At 42.3% G+C, this 24,508-nt stretch overlaps 3 protein-coding genes across 4 annotated transcripts in view; 2 read left to right on the forward strand and 1 right to left on the reverse strand.

Moving 5' to 3' along the window:
* Positions 1 to 33: 33 nt before the first annotated feature.
* Positions 34 to 3,410, reverse strand: cntd1 (cyclin N-terminal domain containing 1). Of its 2 annotated transcripts, XM_064321740.1 has the most exons (7): positions 3,117 to 3,410; positions 2,795 to 2,870; positions 2,480 to 2,648; positions 2,220 to 2,382; positions 1,763 to 1,907; positions 1,575 to 1,671; positions 34 to 1,093 (listed from the first exon to the last, which is right to left on the reverse strand). In XM_064321740.1, the coding sequence occupies exons 1-7, from the start codon at positions 3,313 to 3,315 to the stop codon at positions 983 to 985; spliced, it is 960 nt and encodes a 319-aa protein (XP_064177810.1). In that variant the 5' UTR covers positions 3,316 to 3,410; the 3' UTR covers positions 34 to 982. The 2 variants fall into 2 exon arrangements, with proteins under 2 accessions (XP_064177810.1, XP_064177809.1); XM_064321739.1 differs by lacking the exon at positions 34 to 1,093 and having other exon boundaries at positions 1,131 to 1,671.
* A 71-nt stretch (positions 3,411 to 3,481) lies between these two features.
* Positions 3,482 to 10,067, forward strand: vps25 (vacuolar protein sorting 25 homolog). The gene is made up of 6 exons (XM_064321744.1): positions 3,482 to 3,633; positions 4,237 to 4,382; positions 5,141 to 5,194; positions 5,670 to 5,758; positions 7,883 to 7,958; positions 9,328 to 10,067. Exons 1-6 carry the CDS (start codon positions 3,587 to 3,589, stop codon positions 9,438 to 9,440), a joined length of 525 nt encoding a protein of 174 aa, XP_064177814.1. The 5' UTR covers positions 3,482 to 3,586; the 3' UTR covers positions 9,441 to 10,067.
* Positions 10,068 to 12,857: 2,790 nt separating this feature from the next.
* The window catches only part of wnk4a (WNK lysine deficient protein kinase 4a), a 57,029-nt gene continuing 45,378 nt past the window's right edge, over positions 12,858 to 24,508 (forward strand). The window contains exon 1 of the mRNA XM_064321734.1: positions 12,858 to 14,170. Within this exon, the coding sequence (XP_064177804.1) occupies positions 13,553 to 14,170 (618 nt within the window). The 5' untranslated portion in view covers positions 12,858 to 13,552. The remainder of the gene's footprint in view (positions 14,171 to 24,508) is intronic.

The following is a 24,508-nucleotide window of genomic DNA, read 5'->3' on the forward strand; positions in this document are numbered from 1 at the left end:
TTTAGTGAATGAATGGCACGCACAAGGTATATCAAAAGGATATGAACACATTTTTATTTTCTAAGTAATGCCAACCAAACATCCTCGACATAGTCTGCACAACCCAATTCCACCTAGTGTGGTACCTGAACTGATAACTAGACCTTAAATTAGAGCTATAGCTTCTCTATACAGTATTTAAAAAAATATGGTTGATGGTTGAATAAAGATTCAAAGTAATGTCATCGATATTTCATATATCTCAAACTTAAGCCAATAAATCAACCAAGTAATTATAATAAAAAATAATAATGTACTGCATTTACGTTACAGGGTTCATAGATCATAATGTGCTCAACAGTATGACATGGAATCTGAATCACCACCCATCGATGTGTGGACCAAAAACTGATTATAAGCAAGAGAATATTTTTTGGCAGAATGCTTACCAGACATCAGTTGAGGTCGAGAGGGGGGATACATTTGACTAATTAAACCGGGATGTAATTAGATGGTCAGACTGAGAGAGCCAGACTGGAGATTTGGTCCAAACACTGGGGTGAGCACCTCCATGAAGTAAGGGACATGCAGTCCTGGAGTACCATTAATGTTTAACATCAGAGAAATATATTATTAAAGCAAAGTGTCAATGACGCAGGTATGTGGAGTTTCTGATGTTCTTTTACACATCCAGATACATATAAACTGTATACAAGCTAACAAAGTTTACAACAACAGTACTTTTTAACTGATGAGAACTTTGAGTCACTTAACTAGAAGTTGAACATTTTCTAATGTTGGGTGACTGACCTCATTATTAGAGTGCTCAGAAAAATGTAATTTACGATGGCATCTGAATGGAGGCCAGTGACCCACCATTCCATTCTGTACATCTAACAAACAAACCAAAGACACTTTGTACAGTAATTTGACACGGGGCACTTGCCGCTGTAATCCATAAGGAAAGGCTACGGCTGCTTATTAGAGCAGGGAACAGCCGGGCTCATGTGACTTGCACAAATTCATTCTTCACAATGTGTGACAGCATTACATATGCAAACTCCATAATGCTCTGTGCAGAGATCCCTGTTATGTAATTCAGCTCCTCCACAACCTGTTGTGTATAGAAAACAAGTGTGATATTTAGACTACAGCCAATACAACACACAGGAGTCAGATTTGACATTATACATACAGACTCTCGATTGCACATACAGTGAGCCTTGCATACGGAATTGAGTCATTATGTGGATATTCTTTTTAGCCTACATGTAGCATAATGTAAAAAGCAGTTTATATGGTTATACAAGTCTCAGGCTACTTGTGGTGGTGTCTGGTCCCGAGCCTTTACAGCTAAGGAGGAGAGGGTTCACCTCGCTGCGTGTTACGGAAACGCCCCAAAGAACCATTTCATGGTCATTCTTGTTCACCCCCACTGGACCATTTCACAGGATATTACGACGCAAAGCTGGAATCCTAACCCTGAAGCTGAACCGCCGACCGCATGATGAACAACGTGACCTGCAGTTTAGCAAAGTCAACGAGGAGCTGCGTTTGTGGCGCGCGTTTTGAGCAAGGCCCGTCTCGCGCGTTACCTGCTCCCAGCTGGCGACGTTGAGGATAAAAGCACCCGCAGCAATGACGCCCACGCTCAGTAGCATGAAGTCCTCGGTCACTTCTGCAAACTTCACTCTGTTCCCCCGAAATGAGAACACGAACTCAAGAGACTGCGCTGACACCCACTACTCTCGCTTCTGTACGTCTCGTAAAGGCGGGGGCACACCTCTGCTCCTGCGACGGACTGGCGCACTTGGTCGCAGATACCAGCAGGGAGTGGTAAATAGGCTTCCTCTGCAGATAGGCGCACCGGAGCAAGCAGTGGCAGAGGGCGTACAGCTGAGAGACGGGGGCGGACGCATCATTGTACCCTGTCATGCAGACGTATTGGGATTGGAAGCAGTCTTTCCGGCATGTTCCCTGCTTCAAAAACTGCCAGCCTTAACCTGAAGATGTAATTCTTCATCCACCATAACAAAGGGTGCTCACAGTAGTAAACTCTCTCCCTCTGTCTAGTTTTGTTATCATAGCAGGGAAACAAGCTTGACTGAAGCCTCTCCAAAGCCAGCCACCCTGGTTTAGATGGCCAGCAGCAGCACACACGTTTTCTATAATATTTTAAATATTACCTACATTGCTTTGTTCCTGCATTAAAATGCTCTATTTGGTAGGAGACAACTCACCCAGCACTTCCAGTAATGTTTCCACATACATTAGAGGATTTGGGACACTGATGCTGAAGTTCAGTGTTTTTAAGACGAGAAGTTCAGATTCCAAAAGTGTGTCTTTGGAGTAGGAGAGCCCAATAGACTTCAGAAACTTCACAGCTGTGTTGTTGTCAATTACCTGAAATAAAGTCAGATATTTGATTGCTGTCCACTCACCAAATTAAGACAACATGTTTCATTAGATATGGGGTAAGTCCATCAGTGCCTACACCTACATTGCTGTGAAGTGTGAGTTTGCTCGCCAGCTGTATGCACGAGATGATCAGGAGACTGAATTTCTGGCTCAGCCTAATGAAAATATAGTCCGCAACGCTCCTGCCGCTATCATCATCACCTGCGCTGCTGTAGGTGCAAAACAGATGATCAAGGTGCTTTATCATAAACCTGGTGAAAACACAAGACAACAAGGAATTTAGATGGTTAGATCCAAACAATTTATACATATAATGAATTGTGTACTATTACTAAATCTAATAAATATGTATAGTTATATGATTATAATCAAAATAGGTATCATACTGTGACGTCACCTTTCCAATATTTCAATTGCTTGGTATCCAGCCAATGAGTCAAGTTTTAACTCTTCGCATATGAGGAAGACGCACTCTAAAAAAAAAAAAAAGATAATTTACAAGGGTTAACTACTTTCTCGTTTTCATTCACGGTACAGATATAGAGTACTGCTAATCTAAAATGAAGAGCAGGCTATGCCCGCGCAAGCTCAATTCGAATCGTAACAAAGCCAGGTAGTCTACTAATATTTCATGCTGTAGTCTAACAATAATAACCACAATAATAACCATGTACCTTTACGTTAACTAACGTATATAACTATAGTTAAACTCCACGTACCAACTAATCTTCGGTCTTTAAAACTCCCACTGCAAGTGGATAAGTGGTTCAAATGATGTTTGTTCCTATTGCTGAGATCTGTGAGAAAGTCGTACAAAATATTAAAGGGAACTTCACCAAACTTTAAATTAGGCTGTTCTCCAGAGAAAGAACTTGAAATGTCTTTGAAATAGATAGGTTTAAACGACTTGATCTCCATCACGAACAGTTACAATTAAGATGCAAATATATGATTGAATAAAGCTTAATAAAAAATACTGAAATTTATTACTAGCTACATGTTCGCTGCGAACACCGAACGAAAAGAAAAATAACGGACGAAATAGTTTCACTCATTTCCTTAACTGTACAGTAGATGGCGCCCTCAACACATAGAGCAAGTGTGTGGAACTTCAGTCAGCTGCAAGAGCGGGGGGGACAGTTTTTCGTGAAGTACTGACTTCCGGGAAAGCGTGTAGCAAATTTTAGCAATGAGTTTTGAGTGGCCTTGGCAATACAACTTTCCTCCGTTTTTTACGTGAGTAGCCATATTTGGCGTTATATTTTAAAAAACACAGCATCAAGAAATTGGTTTGTCAAATATCTTGGAAAGTGTTATACATTTATATTGAAGTGCTTATTCGGATTCGATCAGCTAGCCTTTTCTCTCTCAGCTGGCTAGCACAGAACTGTGTGCTGAATAACCAGCTTGCTAAGGAAGTAGCCTTGCTATCTTGCTAACAAATAATGGTGAGGTGGAATGGACGCTTAAACTTAAGTCACCCAGTGCCTTTGCTTTTGTGCGCGAGCCAGGCATAATTGTTTAGAGAATATATACTTTATTACCCTTTACAATCTGGTGAGCAGTGGTAACGTTACTTAAGTTGAAGCAGGCGCACTGTCAAACATTATTTACTACTAGTAAGACTGCCGAAAAATAAAGTATATATTTTCAATTACCTACTGTATGTGAATATCTGGCTAGCTCACTGTGTCTCATTACTTGCTAGTCAGCGACCGAATAATATGGGGCACTTAACTACTATTAGCTATGCTGGATGAGTAGTCCAGCACTTGACAAAAATGGTTGAAACATTATTGTAGAAATGACATTTAGTTAGATATGTTGGTTGATTCACAGATTGCAGCCTAATGTTGACACAAGACAGAAACAGCTAGCAGCATGGTGCTCACTGACGCTGTCCTATTGCCGACATCGCAAACTCTACACGTTGGACGTCATGGAGGCACAAGAGAGTCCTGTGTTTAACAATAAGAAAATAGAGAGTATCCTTTTAATGTCACATTTGTTGGTTGCACTTTTATATGCTTGGACGACCTAAACCAGGAGTACCAATATCGTCCATAAACCGCACGAATTTGAATGATCTCTTATTGTGATAGAAGATAATAGAGTTTTAACTGGAGTGAAACCAGTTAAAAGTTATGACAACGCGACGCATTCCCATTGACGTTGTAGCTTAATATTTGTTATGCCCGCTACATAGTCACACTTTAACTTTTTTCTTAGATTAATTGGAAGTTCCATTTATGTCTCTGAGGTTAATTGCATGGTCTCAGAGGGGCTGTATTCCAAGCACGGTCTTACTTGTAAGTTAATTGTTCACTGTATGAGTTATTTGTCCTTTTGACATGCAGCAGCCTTCATTATCTTTTATGTGCACATTAAAGTAATCTTTTTAAAAGGTAGAAGCTAAATTATAGCTTTTAGTACATCCGTATAATAAAAAAAATTAGTTAATTATATCTGTCACCTGCCAGTGGGCCTACTTCCTGAATTGTGGAGGAACTGCTCTGAGGAGAATAGAGGGAAATGGCAAGTTGGAATGCACCTACTGGTGTAACTCAAATTTACATTACTTTCAATGTATTAGCTCAGGTGTGATTTTAATAATTACTGCATAATACAATATTGTCATAAATATTGTCAAAAATCTTAAGTCACTGGGGTTTGCTTAGGCACTGTACTGAATGCATTTATACTTTTTCACTGTGCTGGGGCCAGCCCTTAATTAAGCTTTCAGGAAAACTTCCAATGGAAGCCATCCAGGTTGTTTTCGAAGAACTAAGGAAAAAAGGTAGCTTTTACATTTTTGTATTGTGTGATGGTGTTGTGTGTGTGTGTGTGTATGTGTGTGTGAGAGAGAGGAAGTCAGTCTCGATATTTAATATCTATGTTAATGATCTTGTGTAACTGATGGAACACAATGAGATTTGTGAGGAGAGTACATTTCTGAGGAAAAAATGCAAAGATACTTGGTATGGTTTTTTATGTATTGTTTATTTGTGTATGTGTTAGTGGAAGTCTACATCTAGATATTTAACATTCAAATAAATGATGTGGCCTAATTGAAGGAATGCATTTTGAGCTTTTTAAGACGTGTATGTTTGAGGAGTTCTTTGGTAAGTTCCTCAGGTGTGCTTGAAACACATTCCTCATGTTATTTCAGTATATTTAAAAATCCAGAGTAATTGCTTAAAGAACTCATGCCATGTTTTTGTCTTTTTCTTTTTATGCGACCGGTCAATAACGACAGTTATCTTGAAACGTAGGTAATCTGGAGTGGATTGACAAAAACAAAACACGCTGTCTGATCATGTGGAGACGACCGGAGGAATGGGGGAAGCTGATATATCAATGGGTGAGGATCTGTCCTCGTTCTCCTCGCAGAACGAACAGTGCCGCACGCGTGACACTTAAACTACGTGCTGCTACTAGAGGCTTAGGAACAGTGGACCCACGCACCCAGAGGCTTCTAATAGAACAGTATCAAAAGATTTCCTTCAAATGCTAAGGATAATTCGTGTTGTCGTGAACTTTAATGATCCTGTTCAGACAGTGTGTCTATTCATTTATGCCCCTGAAGTGCATTCTAGGACCCATTCATACATGACTAGAGTCATACTGGCCAAGTACATTGCTTAAAGGGAGTAATTACCCGCCATTACACCCCTACCATCAGGGCACACCCAAAAACCTGCTCTGCACACATTCCCAGAAATGCTGAATACAAATGATTTTGAAGTATCGTAGTTAGTATTTTTGTTTATTCCTATGTGATCAGATAAGTATTATACTAGGCTATAATAGCCTCCATTCTTTTATTCATAATTTCTTATCAGTAAGTTGATATGTGATACATAAGGTCAGCAGTTGCACACATTTATAAATTGCTGAATTGCTTTGTTTTAAGGGGATCTTGGGCTACTTGCATTATATCCAAATAATGTCCCTCTTTAACCCTAAAAGCTGGTGGTTAAAGTTACACCTGTAAATTAAGCTACATGAGAATGAATGAACACACTGTGACCATTTAAAAACGTATGCCTGTGGGTTTGGCAGAAGCGAGTGGCAAATCTGATTTAAGTTAAATGACTTTAAGCCTGTGTGTTGAAGGCTTTTATTTAGTTTAGCCTGTGTAGCCTGTCTAATTGCATCCACATGCTTTCTCCCCAGTAAGATTGGAGGATTTGGCAGTAATTATTGTTGATCTTCATAGTCTTTTGATTAGCAAAATAGAGAATAAGCGTTCCTCGACATCTTCGAATTGTTGAAATGCGCTCATTTTTCGCAAGACCGTAATGCGTCACAGATGTGCAGTTACGGCACGGAAACCGCGTGACTGCCGTCGCCGCACGTATTCCATGATTGAAACTGAGAAGCGCAAATGATGAAAGTGCGAAGGGACGGGTTATTTTCCCCACGCAGCGGAAGTCGTAGGCGTTGAGGCCTCGGAGCCCAATGCTCAGCCGCATCTCAGGAAGGCCAGGTAGGATGTTAGCTGTTTGCGGCGCGTGACGGCATGTACAGAGAAGCGCATTAGTGCCTGTCCTCCCTGCATTATGATGCAGTCCGAGCCCGGCGGCAATGTTTGCTCTCATTACCGCTCCACATTGTAGGCATCTAGGTCTTCATTCCACAAATTCTCATTATTGACTTGTATTGGGCAATTCAGAGGCCAGCTAAGGTCACAAAAATAATAACCATATCACCGTATTACTCTCCTTCTACCTGTAAGTGTAAGCTGAATGCTTTTGGTGCCTCTTTATCAGTAAATTACTGATTTTTTTAATCAGTCGTTTTCATAGTAGTGCTGTACATTTGCATGGTTCTCTTGTTATGCCTGAGACAAGATTAATCAGTTACACATTTTGCTCAAATGCTCTTAATATCACAGTTGACCGTACAGAATAGATCACAAATTGTCCCAATATTGTGCAATCCTGCAACTTGCTTTGGAGTTTAGCACAAACAAGGCTCTGTCAAGCCATATTTGGCTGAAGAAAACGCAGTGTATTCTATGCTACATTGTAGAAAAAGATGTGCTATAAAAAAATCTTCCTCTACAACAGAAACAGAGAATTGTGTCCAAGTCAGGCATTTTGGAAAGAAATGATGCAGTTTTGCAGCCAAGGGCATGACATTTTAAATTGACCAAGAACTGCAGCTCGGATGGCTATCATGCAGTAATTATCATCATTATGCATTATTACGCAGTTTGTTTAGAGTGCACGTAGAAATTGAGATCTGAATTTAACAACTAATTATTGACTTAAGAAATATAATGCTTGATCTTAGATAGCAGAACAATAGACAATGCTTTTTAACCCCCATGAACAAACAGTTTCTGCTCCCTTCTCTGGGAGGCTGAGTAACAACACTGTGAAGGAGTGTGTGAAGGCTAAGGGTCTCCCACAATAGCTGTGAAGTTAAAGCAACGGAACTTGACCCAGGCCGTTGGCCTCTATGCCCTTCTCTTCTCCAGGTTTCCAGAAACGGGATGGTCAATTCAGTGTTCACGCTCTATGAACTCTCGAACGGGGACGACACTGAAAGCGAAGGTAGGCCTTCGCCCTCGGAGCCAATCAAAACGTCCGCTGGTCCACTGCTAATAGGCATGCAGACTAATGGTTCTTTCTTAATCTGAGGGGTTCAATAGGGTTTGGCGATATAGAGTGTTAAAGTCCCACCCACCGCATAAAAGGAACTGGATCCGAGAGTTTCATAAAATGGGATTTCACATAGAGGAAAACTTAAAATGCATCTTCTCATGAGAAACCATTTCACAACCTCTTTCGCCAAACAATTTGTTTCGCTTCAATTGATGGTAAAAAAAAAAAAATTATTATCAGATTTACAATATTGTTAAAACTACACAATGGATGCTTATGTCATCGAGCTCTCCAGGGCATGCTCCGTTGTTGGCTATTGAGAGCTCGCTGACGTAAGCATCTGTTGTGTAGTATGATAAGTGAAGAATCTCTTTTGGAGAAAGCGGTTGTGTAATTGTTTGCTCATGAGAAGAGGAGTTTTCTGGTATGGGAAATCCCATTCTTTCAAACCACTCCCTAGTTCCAGTCACTTTTTCGGGTGGGCGGGACATGAACACCCTATATATATAACAGTAGTGACAATTTTTCCGGAAGCATTTCACATGGCCTCTGAGGCGTGGTTGTTTACTACAGCATCAGGAGTAATTAAAGAGAAAAATGCAAAAGGAAAAACAATGCACCATACAGTGGCAACGACCATTATTGCATTTGATAATTATTGTCGCAGTATTTTGCCCAGCCCTAGGATCCAGTTAAATGGGTGAGTTTTTTTGTTGTTGAGAAAACACACTGCTTGATCCCCTAGCACAGTGGTTCTCAAACTCTGTCATGGGGGACCCCTGTGTGTGCTGGTTTTCATTCCGACCTCAACAGCAATCCCAGAATTTTAACAAGCTGTTCATTTTTCTTAATTAGGTGCTTTTCATGTTTTAGAGCTGGGGTCCCTAGTCTTATCCAGAAAGGGCCAGTGTGGGTGCACACACCTGATCCTGATTCTACTAATCAAGGTGCTTAGCAATGACTCTAGTGATTGATTAGTAGAATAAGGTGTGTGCACCCACACTGGCCCTTTCTGGAACCCCAGCTCTAAAACATGAAAAGCACTTAATTAAGAAAAATTAACAGCTTGTTAAAATTCTGGGATTGCTGCTGAGGTTGGAAAGAAAACCAGCATACACAGGGGTCCCCCAGGACTGAGTTTGAGAACCACTGCCCTAGCATAACACTGCCGCTAACAGCTCCTTGCTTCTCTGTCAGCATCTGGCCTAGCGCCCCCTCCCTGCGAGAGCAGATTCCACCCATTTGTAGCAGCAGTGGCACGCTATGCCGTTGTACACGAGTCCTGCGCAGGAAAGTGACTGTTGGCGTCCTTTCCCAGAATTCCACGGGCTTGAGGAGTGGCTGCTGCTGCGCTCCCTGCAGATCCTGCAGGGGGAGGGCAAGGCGGAGCTCATCACCATGGACGACGGGAAGGGAGTCAAGTTCTTCTGAGGAGGGGTTGGGGGGGGGGGGGGAGGCACGGCACGGTCAGCACGGGGAACCGTTCAGGCGGCACTGTCCCGGAGAGGATTCTGGGAGAAGGTTTGTCTTCCACACAGAAATAGGGATTCAGGCCTTGCTCGCTTCCATCGGTCCCTTTGACTGATAACGGTTTTTCGGGAACGCCATCTCACCTTTAACACTCCCATGTATTCCCCAAGAGGGTGTATGTCCCAGACTAGGTTTGTATAATCCCCCCCCCCCATTTTGCGTATTTATAACTAGATTTAATTTTTTCTTTATACCTAACGAATAATGGAGAAGGAAATGGTTCGGTGTTTGTGTTCTTCTGCAGTAAGGTGTTCGGTCACACAGCCACAAATCCCAAAGACAGTCTGATCCCAAAAAACGGCACGTGGACATTGAGGAGTCCGGTATGTTTCCTGGAAAAAGAGACGTGAGGGGGAGAAAGACTTCGAGCTTCGTGTAGTTCTGCGCGTAACCATGGAGGCGGGTCCCATTTGTACATACTACTGAAACGTCCCCATTTAGACCACCCTTTTTATTTCTGACTGTCTGTACTTGACCGCCTTTTATATTTGACGGTGTATTGTAAAATAAAATGGGAGTAAAATTGTGTTTCTGAGCTTTGTGGCTTTTTCACAAAAGGTACATGAAGTGCAAGAGATAAATCTAATCCTAAACAAATATAACACAAATTCAATCTTCAGGAAGATAGTGAACCAATGACGAATGTAGAAGATTAAAAGGCAACGTCATATGATGCTCCCGCTTTAATATTTATGTTTTTATACGGTGTGACATGTTTACAGTAAACAGTTTTATCCAGTTTTATTGTGTATGATTCCCTCAGCATGTGTATCTTTTCAGATGTCATCACTCAAAAGGTTTTAGCCCACAGACTGGCCTAAGGCATAATCCAATGTGTCCGATGTTCATACACTGCAATGAGGTGGGCCTTCTTGAGTGTGTTGATCACCTTTTCCCCACTAGATGGCAGACAACTGATTTATGACCAGAATTTGCATAAGACTGGATACAGTAATTTAATTTAGAACATTTTCATAAAAAACACATTTTTAGTACCTACATTGAGACAATATATTACCAACACAGAAAAAAGGGAATGTATAATTTCTCATCTGTTATAATGTGCAAATGTGATAATGGGCATATATCACCAGGTGCACTTTTGACCTTAAAAGCCCTTTGCAGTCCGGTGAAAAATAATTTGATTGGATTAAATGGTGTTTGTGTGCTTGGTTGGAGATCCACTTTTTGCATTCCTTGTTTTGAGAAATGCATTAATGATGGTCAATAAATCAAGTGATTTCGGTGTGTGTTTCTTTTAAACTATGAATTGAAAGCAACATTGTGACACTTTTGGACCCCAGTCAGAATGAAAGAATGTTATTTTCCCCAAAAGTCGCTGCTGGTTCCTGACCCTGTCCTTGATGTGTCCTATCCTTGAAAGGGATGTCTTCCTGTGTGTTTTTCAAAATTCAAAACGTAAAACCATCTAACGTGTGGGTCTGAAGCAACGAACCAATCTGCTGTTTTATGCAGCACGAAGCTGCTTTTACACAAACACTGGTTGGGGTGCTGTCAACTTGGGGTGGTGAGACCGAAGTTCTGCACAAACCTGGCCGATTAGTGCTCTGTGGGCTGATGGTGTGGTATGGGGGCTATGGGAGTTGAGTGTGTTTTACTGATGACCCGCTTATGTTGTGGTGTGACAGGTGGGGCCCTGAGTGTCCTTGGCGATAGTGAGGCTTTGTTTCCGTCTTATCAGAAGCTACTCGGGCACATTCTTCCCTGTGCTTACTTCCCCCATGACTGTTGATAGAGAAAACTGAAGTGGACAGTTATGGACGTGGTGGGAAAAATTCCATTCAGTATAATCTCATTTGCATTACAGATTTAAAATATAAAAAACTTCAATATAATTTATAAGTAAAATGAACAATATATTGAGAGATGGTAATGATTGCTGCTTAGAGGTTCTGCAGCACAAAGCAGTTCTTTTAGTTGTACTAGTATTTGTATTAAGAAATATTTCTAGAGAAAAAGTGTATGCCCTATGAATCACTAGTGCAGACATTTTTATTTTCACATAATGTCAAACCTAATAGAAATGCCAAACCAAATCGTCGCCAACAGATTGCTCCGATTTCTCGTTAAATAGGCTGACACATAAAAGTAAGCAGGACTTGCAGCTGTTTGCAGTAGATCAAGATCCATATCGATAGGACCCAACACCTATTAATAACGTTAGAGGCACAAGCAGGAGAAGGAACACGTCACCCATTCGGATAATCCCAGACGTGCTGCCACAATGGGGCTAATTACTGCGGGAGCTGATCGCATGAAAGCATCACCAATTAAGCGTGCGGCCATAGTGCATTAGCCTGCAGTGTCTCGATCACAGTGCTAAGCTCCTCGCTTCTTTATCCCACTTTGCTTGACCAAGGTTCACCTTTAAGGCCCCGAGCTGCTGCAAGTGTCCGGGATGAGGGAAAGAGGGTCAAAGAGAATGGGTATGTGTGTCAGCAAGGGTTATTTTTAGAGCGGTTGGTTATCGGTCTTTGGACGTCTGACTACCATTGCACTTCCTTGTAGCTGTGATCTGTTCTCAGAATAGGTCTCGTCCATGTCACATCGCGCACCGACCTAAACAGGACTGTTGAATACTAGGCTACTGTATGTTCTGTGAATCCTGTGCTTCTTGCTTTCCTCTACTTTGTGGGACTACTGCTGTGAGACAGGCTAATGTCAGTTCAAAATCTTTTTAGACTGCGGCTAGTTTATACGTTAACTTCCCTCGGTGAGAATACTCATCAATACTTACCAGACTGCTTATTAGTGAACAAACATAAAAATATCAGCTCTAATCGTGGTGACATATAACAAATGGAGCTGATGGCACTGTGCTAATTTCTTAAAAAAAAAAAAAAAACTTACAATATGTTCTTTTCATTAAGAATTAATAATGTACACATATTTATGCACCCCTTCAGGCAATCTTGTGTTTATTTCAAGCTTGTTTTGTGTGAAGACAATGTGTCTTATGTTTAAGAAAACAGCCTATAGACCGCATAATTTTAAAAGAGAAAAACAACGATATTCTTTAAGCTAAATATATTTAAAATGAATATTGAACTCAAAATGAAATAATATAAAGGTTATTAGTTAGGTGTATCCTGGGCTACTTAGCTAAGATTGAAATGTTTATTAGCCTATATTCAATTTTAAAATGTCAGAGCTATTTGGAATATTACTAGATTTCATTTAACGATTTAATGCTTTAGCTTTATATTGTTGGACAGTAGCCTATTAATTATCCATAAAACCTGAGCCTGCTGGGCAGTTGTAGGCGCTTTCATCATGTTTTGCTGAGGTGTAGGAGGAGGAGGGGCAGTGAATGTCCGCAAGTACCGTACGTTTTGTTGATATAGAGAGCAGCGTCTGCTTGACTGGCTGGATTTCAGCCGAAGACGTGCGCGCAGCAGTCAGCGCAGTCAAGGAATTCTTGGATTTAATACATGTATCCCGATGTAATTTTAAACTGTCAGCCCGAGCATGTCTTTTGGATGTTTACATGTGAAATAGATATCGAGTGCGACCTTCAAAAATCTGTTCCGTGAGTACAGTTTCGCTAACGTTATCCTAAATGTTTAATAGACTGCGGGTTAAGCAGGCTGCGTTAATTTTGAAAGTTTGTTTTATTGCGCCGATATCGAGTGCCTTTGCATAATTTTATTGTTAACTAACAACAAATGAGCCACACACCAGTTGTTTTATTTGCGAATGGACATCCGCTAAATTAACTGGCTTCGGTCGTTTTAGATGAAGTAGCCCATATTATAACGTTAGATGCTTTACAGCACCAGCGATTTTGTTGTTCCAACGATATTCTATAGGTGGGTCGGCTGCGCTTTATCGGCAAGTGACCTCAACTTTTTATACAATTTTGTTTTTCTGGGACTCTAAGAAAAGTGTTTTTTCGTGGCAGTACACACTGGCGTCCTTTCCATAATGACAGACTGAACATCACTTGGCTGGTCAGACTTTGTTATTGGAAAAAGTAATTAAACATTTTTACCATGTCACATGCAGAAGTTGACATGGCTGGACTGGGGTTTCCAAACCTATCGGCAGGTTTGGACGAGGATTCCTGTCTGCCTGCCCGGGTGCCGATGATACGTAGGCACTCGTTGAATACAAGAAGAAACTCTTACATGCTTCACAAAATAAATGTGGAACTGGAACCCCAACTTTACGATGGGTCACTCTCTAAGGCACTGTCGTGGTCTGCAGAAAACATTTTGTCAGACACGTCGACGGTGGAGCAAAAGATGGACTCCCCTTCGCCGGCATCTCCCGTCTCTAGCCCGGGCACAAGTATCAGTACTCCCCCTGGTACACAAAATTCAGACCCCATTCCAACGCTAGATAACTGGGACGAGAGAGTGCCAAGCAGCTCGGATTCTGAAGACGAAACCGCGCACAATAAACACCAAAAGGTGATTTTGTCACGGGCCCCGTTTGAAAGCAAATGGGAGCAGGAAGAGAAAGAAGAGATTGAAACCAAAGCTGTTGCTACTTCGCCTGATGGCAGGTACCTCAAATTCAACATCGAAATAGGAAGGGGGTCGTTCAAGACAGTATACAGAGGCCTGGATACGGAGACTACAGTGGAAGTGGCATGGTGTGAACTGCAGGTGAGTCTGTGCATGTCCCACACATAAGGTATTTTGCAGTGGTCTATTTGCTAAAGTATTAATACAGTATCAATTTATCTCCAGCTGTCATCGTCTCCCAACGATGTCTAGCATGCTAGTATGACGGACTTGACTTCTCAGTTTAGTCAAACTTAGCCAGCATGTAATGGATCTTCAGACTACAGCAGTTCATATGTTTTATATAAAGTCTTTTTTTATCTCTATAAATATGTGCTCTTCAAGTTCATTTCATTCTCGAAAATAGTTTAGATAAGCTTTGGTTTAAGACCATGTTGACATTTTCACAGGCTTATCAGCGATTCATTCTGTTTTAACAACTGATAAGTCTGTAAGTCACGTTTGAAACGTGCTGTGAAGGCACTGTCCAATAACTGTTACGGTAACCTGTATACTGTGTAGTTCAATGGCTGTATTTATCTATAACAATGGTATATCCACATACATCATTGAGAACAAAAGCACACTGTGCCATCCACAGTGGAAGTGTCAATGAAAATGCAGAGTGGGAAGAAATTAGCACTGATCTCTTTGATACGAAATAAATATATATGTAAATATTTGCATGGTTGACTTTTCTTGGCACATCAGGAAGCCAGAAGATACAGGACAGGTGTTTCCTGGCAGATGAGAAATGTAGGTAGACTGCATATGGGGAGAGCCCTATAATTAACTGAGGTGTGTCAGGGCTAACAAAAAACTCAAATTTTAAGGTTTCACTTAAATCCCAATTTCTGTGTTTTGAGACTTGCTTTGGAATAAGCAATGCCTTAAGGCATCAGCCTTGGAGAGTGGAAAGCCTGTGCTTCTAGGTTATTCTTAGCCAAGGTCAATCCAGGCACCAGTGGGGCATCTTCTTTATTTCCTGCTGGGGTCCAGGTGTAATAAAAGTAGGCCTGTGTACTCTAACCTTAGTGGATTTGGTGTTTTGTCAAAAAACAAGATTCAGGCTCATCTGTGTCGTGCCCCTGATCCTATCGATCCCCACATGGAGTAGAGTAGCCACTCCTTGTGGCAACTTTAGTGGGCATTAGATTGGGATGCCTGCTGTGGAATCAGAGTGAAACCTTACGGTATCGCTGCGCTCCTGTCTGCTCCCCCATGAATAGTCCTAGGTCATTCAGTACATGTCAGACATGTCGATACATGAAACCTGTGACACAATAATAAAAATAACAATAACCAATCACAATAATAAGTCATATAAATTATATATAATATATATAAACAAGACCAGGTTAAAACCTAGTATATGGCTGGACCTAACACACGTGATCCGGCCGACCAATGGTGTAACTTCATAACTCGGTCAACCAATGGTGTAACTTCATCACTCACTCAGTCAGTCAGTCAGTCACTCACAGACATTCGCGTTTGTAGGGCTGGCCCCGCTGTTGCGGTCCAGCCAAAAATGAATAGTCCTAGGTCATACATGTTGAACATGTCCATACGTGAACCCTATGACACAATGAGAAAAATAACAATAAAAATGAAACAATGATAATAACAATACCCAATCACAATAATGAGTAACAGAAAATGTATATATAATATGTATTTTTTAAAAATTAATAGTCCTAGGTACAGCACATGCCTTATTTGCAAGTCTGGCCCACTAGTTATGCACTGAGGTGTCAGAAGCCGTGTATGAATATCTGTTACATAATATAGGGTCAGATGTTACGTAATTTATGTCTGCCAGACCCCTTAGGTGGCTGACAGACTTGTAAATGCCCTTAGAATGGATTTCCCCTCCTGTGTCTCAGAAGTTCTCACAAAGAGCCCAATTGTGTGGGCCTGTAATAAAGGCTGAATTCCAGCTGTAGAAGGAGCACCATACAGACAGCTCTTTATTGATTTCCAGTCCAGGACAGCTAACGAGCTAGCGGCTTTCCAGATCATTCTTTGATCTGACCTTGAAATCAAGAGTTGTGCACACCAGGACTCAGTGGATGCTTACACAGGCTGTCTATCAGGTCTGATTCTCCGCAAACTCAACATCAACATTTCATCAACAACTCAGAGCTAGCCTTGTTCTTACAGGTAAATGTACAAAAACCTCATGTAATGCCAAGGTCAAATTTTGCATGCCATATTCTCGTACAACGACCTCAATGCCCTCAGCATGCTGGGTGGGTCATCCGGTTAAGGCGCCATTCTTGTTCTGGCGCATGCATGAGCCCCAGAGTCCAGGATCGACTGTCAAATCCCTTCCAGTGCCGACTGTGATCAGTAGCCCTGCAGGGCGATGCATAGTTGACGGTAACCATTTATCCTTACTCTTCACCTCTGTTCCCTGCACTGTTAAGGAGTATTCAGCCGAAAGGGATCCGCTTCTCATTATTCTCCAGTAACGGCAATCCCCCCTCCCAACACTACTGGCGTTCAGTGCAGATAAGTTCACCTCTTGAGCTGCAGATGAAGTTTCCCCCCGCGACTCGTCTTTGTGGCTGCCTGATTTGTGAGCTGCAGTGTGATAAGAATGTGGCGCTTGACACCATGCGCCTCAGAGGAGAGCACGTGCTTGTCCGCGCTGTCCTGAATGGGGTCCGGTTATGAGCCCTCACAATATCCTCTGCAGTTTTCTTCTCTAAATTACAATTGTACCTCTTACAAAAGGACTGAATCAGACATTATGCTAATCGACGAATTTGGACCACTTTCCTGAAGAGCAGAAGGGGGTAGTTTCCTTTCTGAGAAAGACTGGTCAGGTCACACATGCTTTTTTGGGTTTCGGGTGGCAGGTGTCTTGTGTAGAAGTATACACACTGGGTGCGGGGCATGGTGTGGACTGTACACAGAGAAGCTCCGCCTTGTGCTCGGTTTCTTTTTAAAGAGCCTCAGCTGATGGCTTGTAGAAAGGACAGACAATTAAACCCATGGGCGCAACACAATAACGTCCTGTGTAACAGGAACCTTCTTTTTTAACGCAGGACAGCTGGGAGTTGGAACAATGGAGGGGGGAGGGGGCTGAAGGGGCCCGTTATCATGACACATGTCATGCGTGTGTCGTCTCGACTCCCTATCATCTTCTGTCGAGTCATACAGCCCTCATTCCCTTGAAAGTGTACTATTTTGCTATTCTCAGCCTGTCGAGCTTCAGCTAGTGGGGTTGTGGAAATAAAAAGATGCACTTTTGATGTAAAAGATGTCAGTCATGCTGTGGGGGGAGACAGCAGGCTTAAGCTGTTTGCGTAAAATGAGCTGCTCTGAAAGGCAGGTTCACTGGGCTTGTTTAACGTGTCTTTGGTCAGCCCTGCTCAGTATTCAGATCCCAAAGTGCACTGCAGTGTCTCCTTTCAGTTTCCATTCAGCCTATTTCAGCCGATTATCATCTTAATTGACACAGTTAAACTCCCCTTCCTCCACCTACAAGAGAGCTGCCCTACAGGCCCACGATAAGGGAAACTAGCGTATATACTTGGTGCGAGCACTAATGTCATGGCAGATGCTGGGCCTCCTGTCTAAGGAGGATCTAAGCAACAGGTGTCAGAAGGTTTGGGGGGGGGGGGAGCACAGCTTGACGCATGGTGCTTACGGACATGCCACGGTCTGGAGCGTCTGCTCAGCATGTGCAGCATCCTCTGTGATCACCACCGATTTCCGCAGCGTTAAAACCGGCTGTTTAGGAGCAGCATTGGCTTTGTGCGCTTTCATGACTGTTTTTTTCGTGGTTGATTGTGGGCGGTAGTGTTTTTGTGTCACAGACTAAAAGGCTAATGCTCTTTGGTGGATGCTTTGCGATGCTACACAATGCGTGTTAATGTTTGGCTATGAAAATAGCAGCTTGTTCCAAACAAAAGTTTGTTTGTGTTAATTTATCTGCACATCCAGTTCCTTCTGGTTCTAGCTGAAATTGCTTCTTGCCTTTTTTTTTTTTGCTTTGCCACCCCTTGAGCCTTGAGTCTGTGCTTTTTTTTTTTACATTTTACTCACAATCTCCTGTTTAATAAGCCTGATAAATCACTGCCATGCTCTGTGGGAATGCCGTTGCTGAGGCGGTTGGGCCTTCTCCCTGTGTAAGGCTCTTAATCACTGCTAACGAGATTGTGGGCAGCCTTTGCTGCCACTGCGGCTACTGTGCAAGGTGGCTTTGAGGAGCAGATATTTAGGCTTAGCATTAGCAAGGGGCTAACAGAGCCGATTTCAACTGCAGGTATTAAGTTCCCTGCGTAGCCATGTATCCTTTCTCCACGTATCTATGTATCCTTTCTCCCCATGTGTCCTTTCTCCATGTATCTATGTATCCTTTCTCCCCATGTATCCTTTCTCCACGTATCTATGTATCCTTTCTCCCCATGTATCCTTTCTCCTCATGTGTCCTTTCTCCATGTATCTATGTATCCTTTCTCCCCATGTATCCTTTCTCCATGTATCTATGTATCCTTTCTCCCCATGTGTCCTTTCTCCATGTATCTATGTATCCTTTCTCCCCAAGTGTCCTTTCTCCATGTATCTATGTATCCTTTCTCCCCATGTGTCCTTTCTCCATGTATCTATGTATCCTTTCTCCCCATGTGTCCTTTCTCAATGTATCTATGTATCCTTTCTCCCCATGTGTCCTTTCTCAATGTATCTATGTATCCTTTCTCCATGTATCCATGTGTGCTTTCTCTCCCCTCTGCTCGTTGCAGTGTGTACTCTGTTCAGTGTTTCCCCAGGGACACTCAGACAAAACAGAACCATTTAGGCCTTGTAAATCATGCACCGGTAAATAAAAAGGTCTGACAACTCACTGGCAGAAGTCAGGTGTTTTCAGGCTCCAGTCACCGTAAATCCGTAGGCCAGAACGTGAGTGAGAATTTAGCAGCAGCTGCTGTGTCACAAGATCCAGATTCTCCACGACCCTGCAAAAGCTTCTCTGGGCCCCGCCCTTTCTCCCGTCCACCTGGCTGCTCATTACCGCTCGTGCGTATTGCTCCGAGTGGCGCGGACTGGGGGCCAGAGTGACGCCACTGTGTCGTGTTGTGCAAGGCTATTTAATTCAAGACCCCCTGTGGAGCGGAGGAAGACTGTGGGGAAAACGAAGCCGATACCAACAACTGTCTCCGAGCCTTTTGAGAGCGTAGCGGCAGATTAGGATATGGAGCGCAGGAGGTGGAGGGGTTCGGGAGGGATCGCGTGTCAGCCTTAGGTACCGTCAAGCTTTGGGGGAGGAGTGCTAGCGCTGGAAGGGGCCTACGGAAGCAGATGGACAGTGACGGGGGTGTGTGGTGAGGAGATCATTCGAGTCACCCTCTGCCAGAGCCCAGTGTGAGAGTTCACCAGGGGGAACCTCACTTCACCACCTCATTCTGACATGGTCAATCAGGAAGAGGGTGGCCCAACGTCAGTCACCCTGCGCACCATAGAAAAAATACACTGAATTTTAATACGATGGCTCAGTGGGGAACAGGTTTCCAGCTGGGTTTTTATTAATAAACGACATCCTTACAATGCAGTAGAGGTGGTGGGGGTTTGGAGACAGGGGATTTATGATAATATTTCATTAAACTATCCATCACACTGTGTAGAAACATCTACCACAGAAAATATTGTATTATTTATTAAATGTGTGAAATAATTGGCTGAAGATAAAAAATGCTTTTTTTCTTGCTTCAAAAGACTCACAAAAACATGCAGACATTCGGACCCACTCGCATACGTTTTAAGCCGCTGTTCAGACGTACAATTTAAAACTGCTGCAGTTTGTGTTCGTGCAGCTCAGCTCTCGGAAGTGCGTTCTAATGACACTGTTATAGCTCCAGTCAGCTTTCAGGCGCCGTAATAGTGTCTCTCGCAGCCCGTAAACAGAAAGGACGAGGCTTTGCTGTACCTCGGTGAGCTGACCTGAAGGTGATGGCTCGACTGGAAAGTTACAGTGGCATAGCTTGATCCCGAGCCATGAGCGTGCTGTCCCGTACTGCCGGGAACATATCTGTTTGGGTCCAGCTGTCTGATGCTTCTTTTGTTTTCACTACATGTTCTCGTGGATTCAAAGCAAGGAGAGCTGCTGAAACCGCACAGTAGAATTTTCCTCTTGGTTTACCATAGGGGTGGTCACCTAACTACTGCCTGCACAATGGCTGCTAATTCATATTATGAAATAGCAGATGTTTTTTTTTTTTTAAAGGCTCCTGTCTCTTGTTACGATACGACCTGGGAGCCAGTGAAGAATTTCAATGTCACCATGCCCTTTCAATTTAGGCTCTTTCTCAGAAACCTCATTTTTGTTGTAGAAGCTGACAAGTAAGGGCTGTTTTGTTGTCGCTTTCTCGAGGCTTGACACACCTGTTAGTAATTCACGGTTAATTGTGATGTACCCATTTCCTTTCTCCTTCATGGTGAATTCATGAGGAGAACATTGGTTCCTTTAGAACATCCTCTCCTGTTGCACCTTAATCACGAGTCATTCAGCACTTAGCTATTCATTATGGTTTAAATAAGCAATTAAAATTTTATGCTGCTCCGCTTCCCCTTGGCTAAGTGCAAAATTATCAGTAGAAAACAATATAAACACAAAATGAACATATCAAAAAATATCAACAAGAAACACACCCAATGATGTGTTAAAACATTCAAAAGGATTTTATTTTATAATTTGTTGTTATGATTATCTACAAGGGCTGCCATGTTTATTTGTGGATATGACACCATTGGCCAACAGGTCAGGTCAATTTCGAGTTGGATGACCAAGCAAATAGTTTTTTTTCTTCAGTTCTGAGTTATTGTGAATGCAGCATTTCAAAGTAAGAGGTTTATCTTACAATGCAATCTTTTTAATGCATGTATTTCAGAATAAGGGCTTTCTGTTGGTACGGTGAAGCAGATGTTTTGAAAATTATGTGGAAAGAAAATAAAATTAGATTAGGGTGATGTGATTATAGATAGATGTGATAGTTCTGCCCCTGATGTTCTGCCACTGATTTTGTGCATGATGTACAAAGACATGTCTCCCAGTTGGATATGCATGGCCACTGAAAGTGGCACCATGCTGCTTTGTGCTGATAAGCTATTTTAAAGCCTTCAGTGAACAGGGTTAATTGACACTTTGGAGAGTTGGAGTCATGGTTTCTGTGTGCTGTGGTGAGAGAGAGAGAGAGAGAGAGGGAGAATCTCACAGCACTTTGAGCTGGAACCTGCAGCCTGTTTCTCTGCCTTTCTGGAAACCATGCAAACAGCAACAGCCTTTAAGTGCCTGCATTGGCCTGTTCTTTCTCAAGTTGAAAAGAGCCCATTGATTAAATTCTGATTCTCTCACCCCATTTCTACCGTTACCAGTATCATTATCAACAGGATCTTTCTACCGAGGCCACACATATGGAAATAGAAGATATTAAGTATATATCAAGATATTGTAATGCTTCTGTTTTCACATATTGCAATATAGGTTTTGAGGATATCTCTATATTTATTTTAAAAGGTCTTCATATTTTCAGTTTATTTCATTCCATTTCCACTCAAACAGCCTATAAATTACTGCATCAAGTGCTGTGTTCTTTGGGGGGGGGTGTTTTCTTTCAGGTGTGTGAGCACCCCACAGGGAAGCAGACCTTCTGTCATATGTGACTTGTGGCTCCAGTGTGAATTACACCGTAGGGCGTCTGTCCATCGTGCAGGTGTGACTATCGCTGTTTCAGCTCCTGAAGTGCTTTTGAAGACCACCTGAAATGCAGGTTGATCAAGCTTTTCCTGTGCGTCATGGATTTCTTTTAGGTTTTGTATTCTACTGGCAGTCTGAACGGCGATGTGCAGCCTCACTGGGCTCTATAATAGACAAGGGGGGTGGACTTGTTCTTGGAATAATCTGAATACTTAGTATACTCAACGAGATCAGCGGTGTCTCTTGATATTGGCTTGAAAAGGTCAGATACCACGCACCACAGGGAAGCGTAGATTGAATCTGTCGTGTAACTTCCCAGGAGTGCGTTTGTGTGATCTCCGGATAAGTGGCAGATGAAGACTGGTACACAAAACCTTATCCCCCTATAAAAATAACCTTTGCATAGTAATCCGTTTCATTCCCTTTGGTTTATTTTCAATTCAAATCTTAGGTTTGTTCAGTGCCCGTGGCATGTGCAGAAGATTGGCACCCATGCTCTCTATAAATGAGTTGTGATAATGGCAGGGTGGTATCTCAATTGTAGCAACAATGAGACAGTAAGAGAAGTGGGCGTGGCCTTGTCATTACATGTTTCTCATCCGTATTCCTCCCACCACAAGATGATCACAGGTTCTTGTCGTTTCCACAAGAGACCAAACTGTGAACGGACTCCCAGATGCATGGCTGATTAGAGAAGTGGTTTTGCGCCCTTTGTCGTCTTAACAAGCAGTTTGTAGTTTGGCATGTGCTGTAAATACATCACTAGAGTTAATGGATGCTTTTGTGCCAGTTATGGAAAAAAATCTGTTTGGAACTCATATCCATTTTTTCCACCATCTATAATATTCCATTTGAAATCAGTAGTAATAACAGGATGATTTCCCTCCACATGTATGCTTTTAGTTGAAGTTGCAAATAGACTGTGTTTGTTATATAGTTACTGGTCTCCGCTTCCTAAGGGGTGGGTTTAGTTGAAATGCCCTTTAGAAAAAAATTGTTTGGAAAAATAGCTCATGTTATAAACATGACATCAGCAGGAATGAATACTTCTACAGTGAGTGCAGTTTATGAGAACAAGTAATTGGGTGAAAAACAAGTAAACCACTGTGTTCTTCTTACTCCGTAATTTGGGGCTCAACTACTCACCTGGCGATAATGCTCAACCTCATGCTACCCAAGAGAGGCAGTGTATTCAGTGGAAAGACTTGTCCCACACCTAGCTGGAATGCTATGTGCCATTGGCAGGATTTGTTGCCGTGTTCTAGTCATTTTGACGCTACTGATTCACCCAAGGCCATACCTGTGTTGAGTCAATCCATCATAGAGTGCTTCCTGACTCTCAAGTTGTCAGTAAACTGGCAAGGGTCCTACACTATGGGCGTGGACACAGTGCTCACTGTCTGCCCCGTAAAAGCTTTTTGAGCTGAACACCAGTGAGATTATATTATATAAGACGGCTCTCCTTTTCAGTGAAATGCTGACCCAGTCTTTACTTCCTCAGTTTATGGGCTCATACGGTACCAAGATGGGGTGTGATAGAGTTGAGGTCATGTCCCGATTGGCGCCGTTTGGGTTCGCCGCTGTACTTTCCTCGGCCCTTCCAGGAGGGAAGTGTTCTTGTCCAGAGATCACATGGCGCAGGGTTGTATGGGAAAGGGCTTGAGGGCAAATGCTTGACATGGCATTCCCCTGATTGGTAGGCCCTGTGCGCTGTGTGCTAGAGGTTTGCATTGGTCAGGTAGGCCTGCAGGTCCCCCCACAGATGTTGGCGGTCCTGGCAGCATTTCTGTTACTGTGGACAGGCACAGGTGGGCATATTGGAAACATGGGCATGATGTATAAAGGCCCAGAATTTGAAATTAATCTAGGAAATGTCATTTGCAGCTATTATATTTTCACCAAGGCTGGGTGTTTGTCACGGAAAATTTTGGTTAAAGTCACAGAGCAGTCATGGGAAAGTTCTTGAAAATCATGGATAACTGATTTTCAAGAACAAAAAACATCATGGAATGTTTTAAAAACATAAATTTATTAAATGAATTAGTCGATCTCATGCACAGCAGTAGGAAATGATTGAAATTACTTGCGCAACTGCAACAGTATACAAGTTCTTGACGTTTAAAAAAAAATAAGCCGGCAGTTTCCAATAGGAACAAATACAAATAAAATGTATTGTTAAGCTGGTGGATTTGATCGCTTTGGTTCATCACGGAAAGAGCATGCTTTGTTGCCTTTAATTTAACAGAACCTTGTTAGAAACAGAATTCGAGCTATGCAACTCGAGCACAGAATTCTCAAATTGCATTAATAAAATAATAAAACAGGATTACCGTGTGCCCGTTTTGTTTCAGTACAACATGTTATAGCCTATTGTGAGGTTTGAGTCTTTGATGGAAATCCTGCTGTCACTGACAATGATACCGTAATAGGAAAGGAGCGCTTGGCATCAACATCTGACAAGGGTGGGAATCTTAATCCCAGCCCAATCCTGAAGCTGCGTACACTGTTGCACTTCGTTTCTCCCAGCATTCGGAAAAATGGTTAAGACACTGCAGGGTAGCCTTCGATAAGGTTGACAGTTACCATGCAAAAATGCCGAAAAATCACCAAAAAACTGGGAAATTGCAGAAATGGCCAAAATAGGTAAATTCACAGGACTATCAAAAACATGCCAAAAATCATCCGTGTCACCTGTGACTTCTGTGATGAACAATTACAGAAATGATCAAATAATTATC

This window comes from Anguilla rostrata, chromosome 2 (assembly GCF_018555375.3).
Source record: "Anguilla rostrata isolate EN2019 chromosome 2, ASM1855537v3, whole genome shotgun sequence".
NCBI classification, from domain to species: Eukaryota; Metazoa; Chordata; class Actinopteri; order Anguilliformes; family Anguillidae; genus Anguilla; species Anguilla rostrata.

Excerpts from the sequence above, each read along its gene's own strand:
- vps25 (XM_064321744.1), top strand. The coding sequence starts at position 3,587 with ATGAGTTTTGAGTGGCCTTGGCAATACAACTTTCCTCCGTTTTTTAC. Across the intron at positions 3,634-4,236 it reads AACTTTCCTCCGTTTTTTAC|ATTGCAGCCTAATGTTGACA; the intron begins GTGAGTAGCCAT and ends GTTGATTCACAG. Across the intron at positions 5,759-7,882 it reads GGAAGCTGATATATCAATGG|GTTTCCAGAAACGGGATGGT; the intron begins GTGAGGATCTGT and ends TCTCTTCTCCAG.
- cntd1 (XM_064321739.1), bottom strand. The coding sequence starts at position 3,315 with ATGGAGATCAAGTCGTTTAAACCTATCTATTTCAAAGACATTTCAAGT. Across the intron at positions 2,649-2,794 it reads GCAATTGAAATATTGGAAAG|GTTTATGATAAAGCACCTTG; the intron begins GTGACGTCACAG and ends TGTTTTCACCAG. Across the intron at positions 1,672-1,762 it reads AGTCCGTCGCAGGAGCAGAG|AGTGAAGTTTGCAGAAGTGA; the intron begins GTGTGCCCCCGC and ends TCGGGGGAACAG.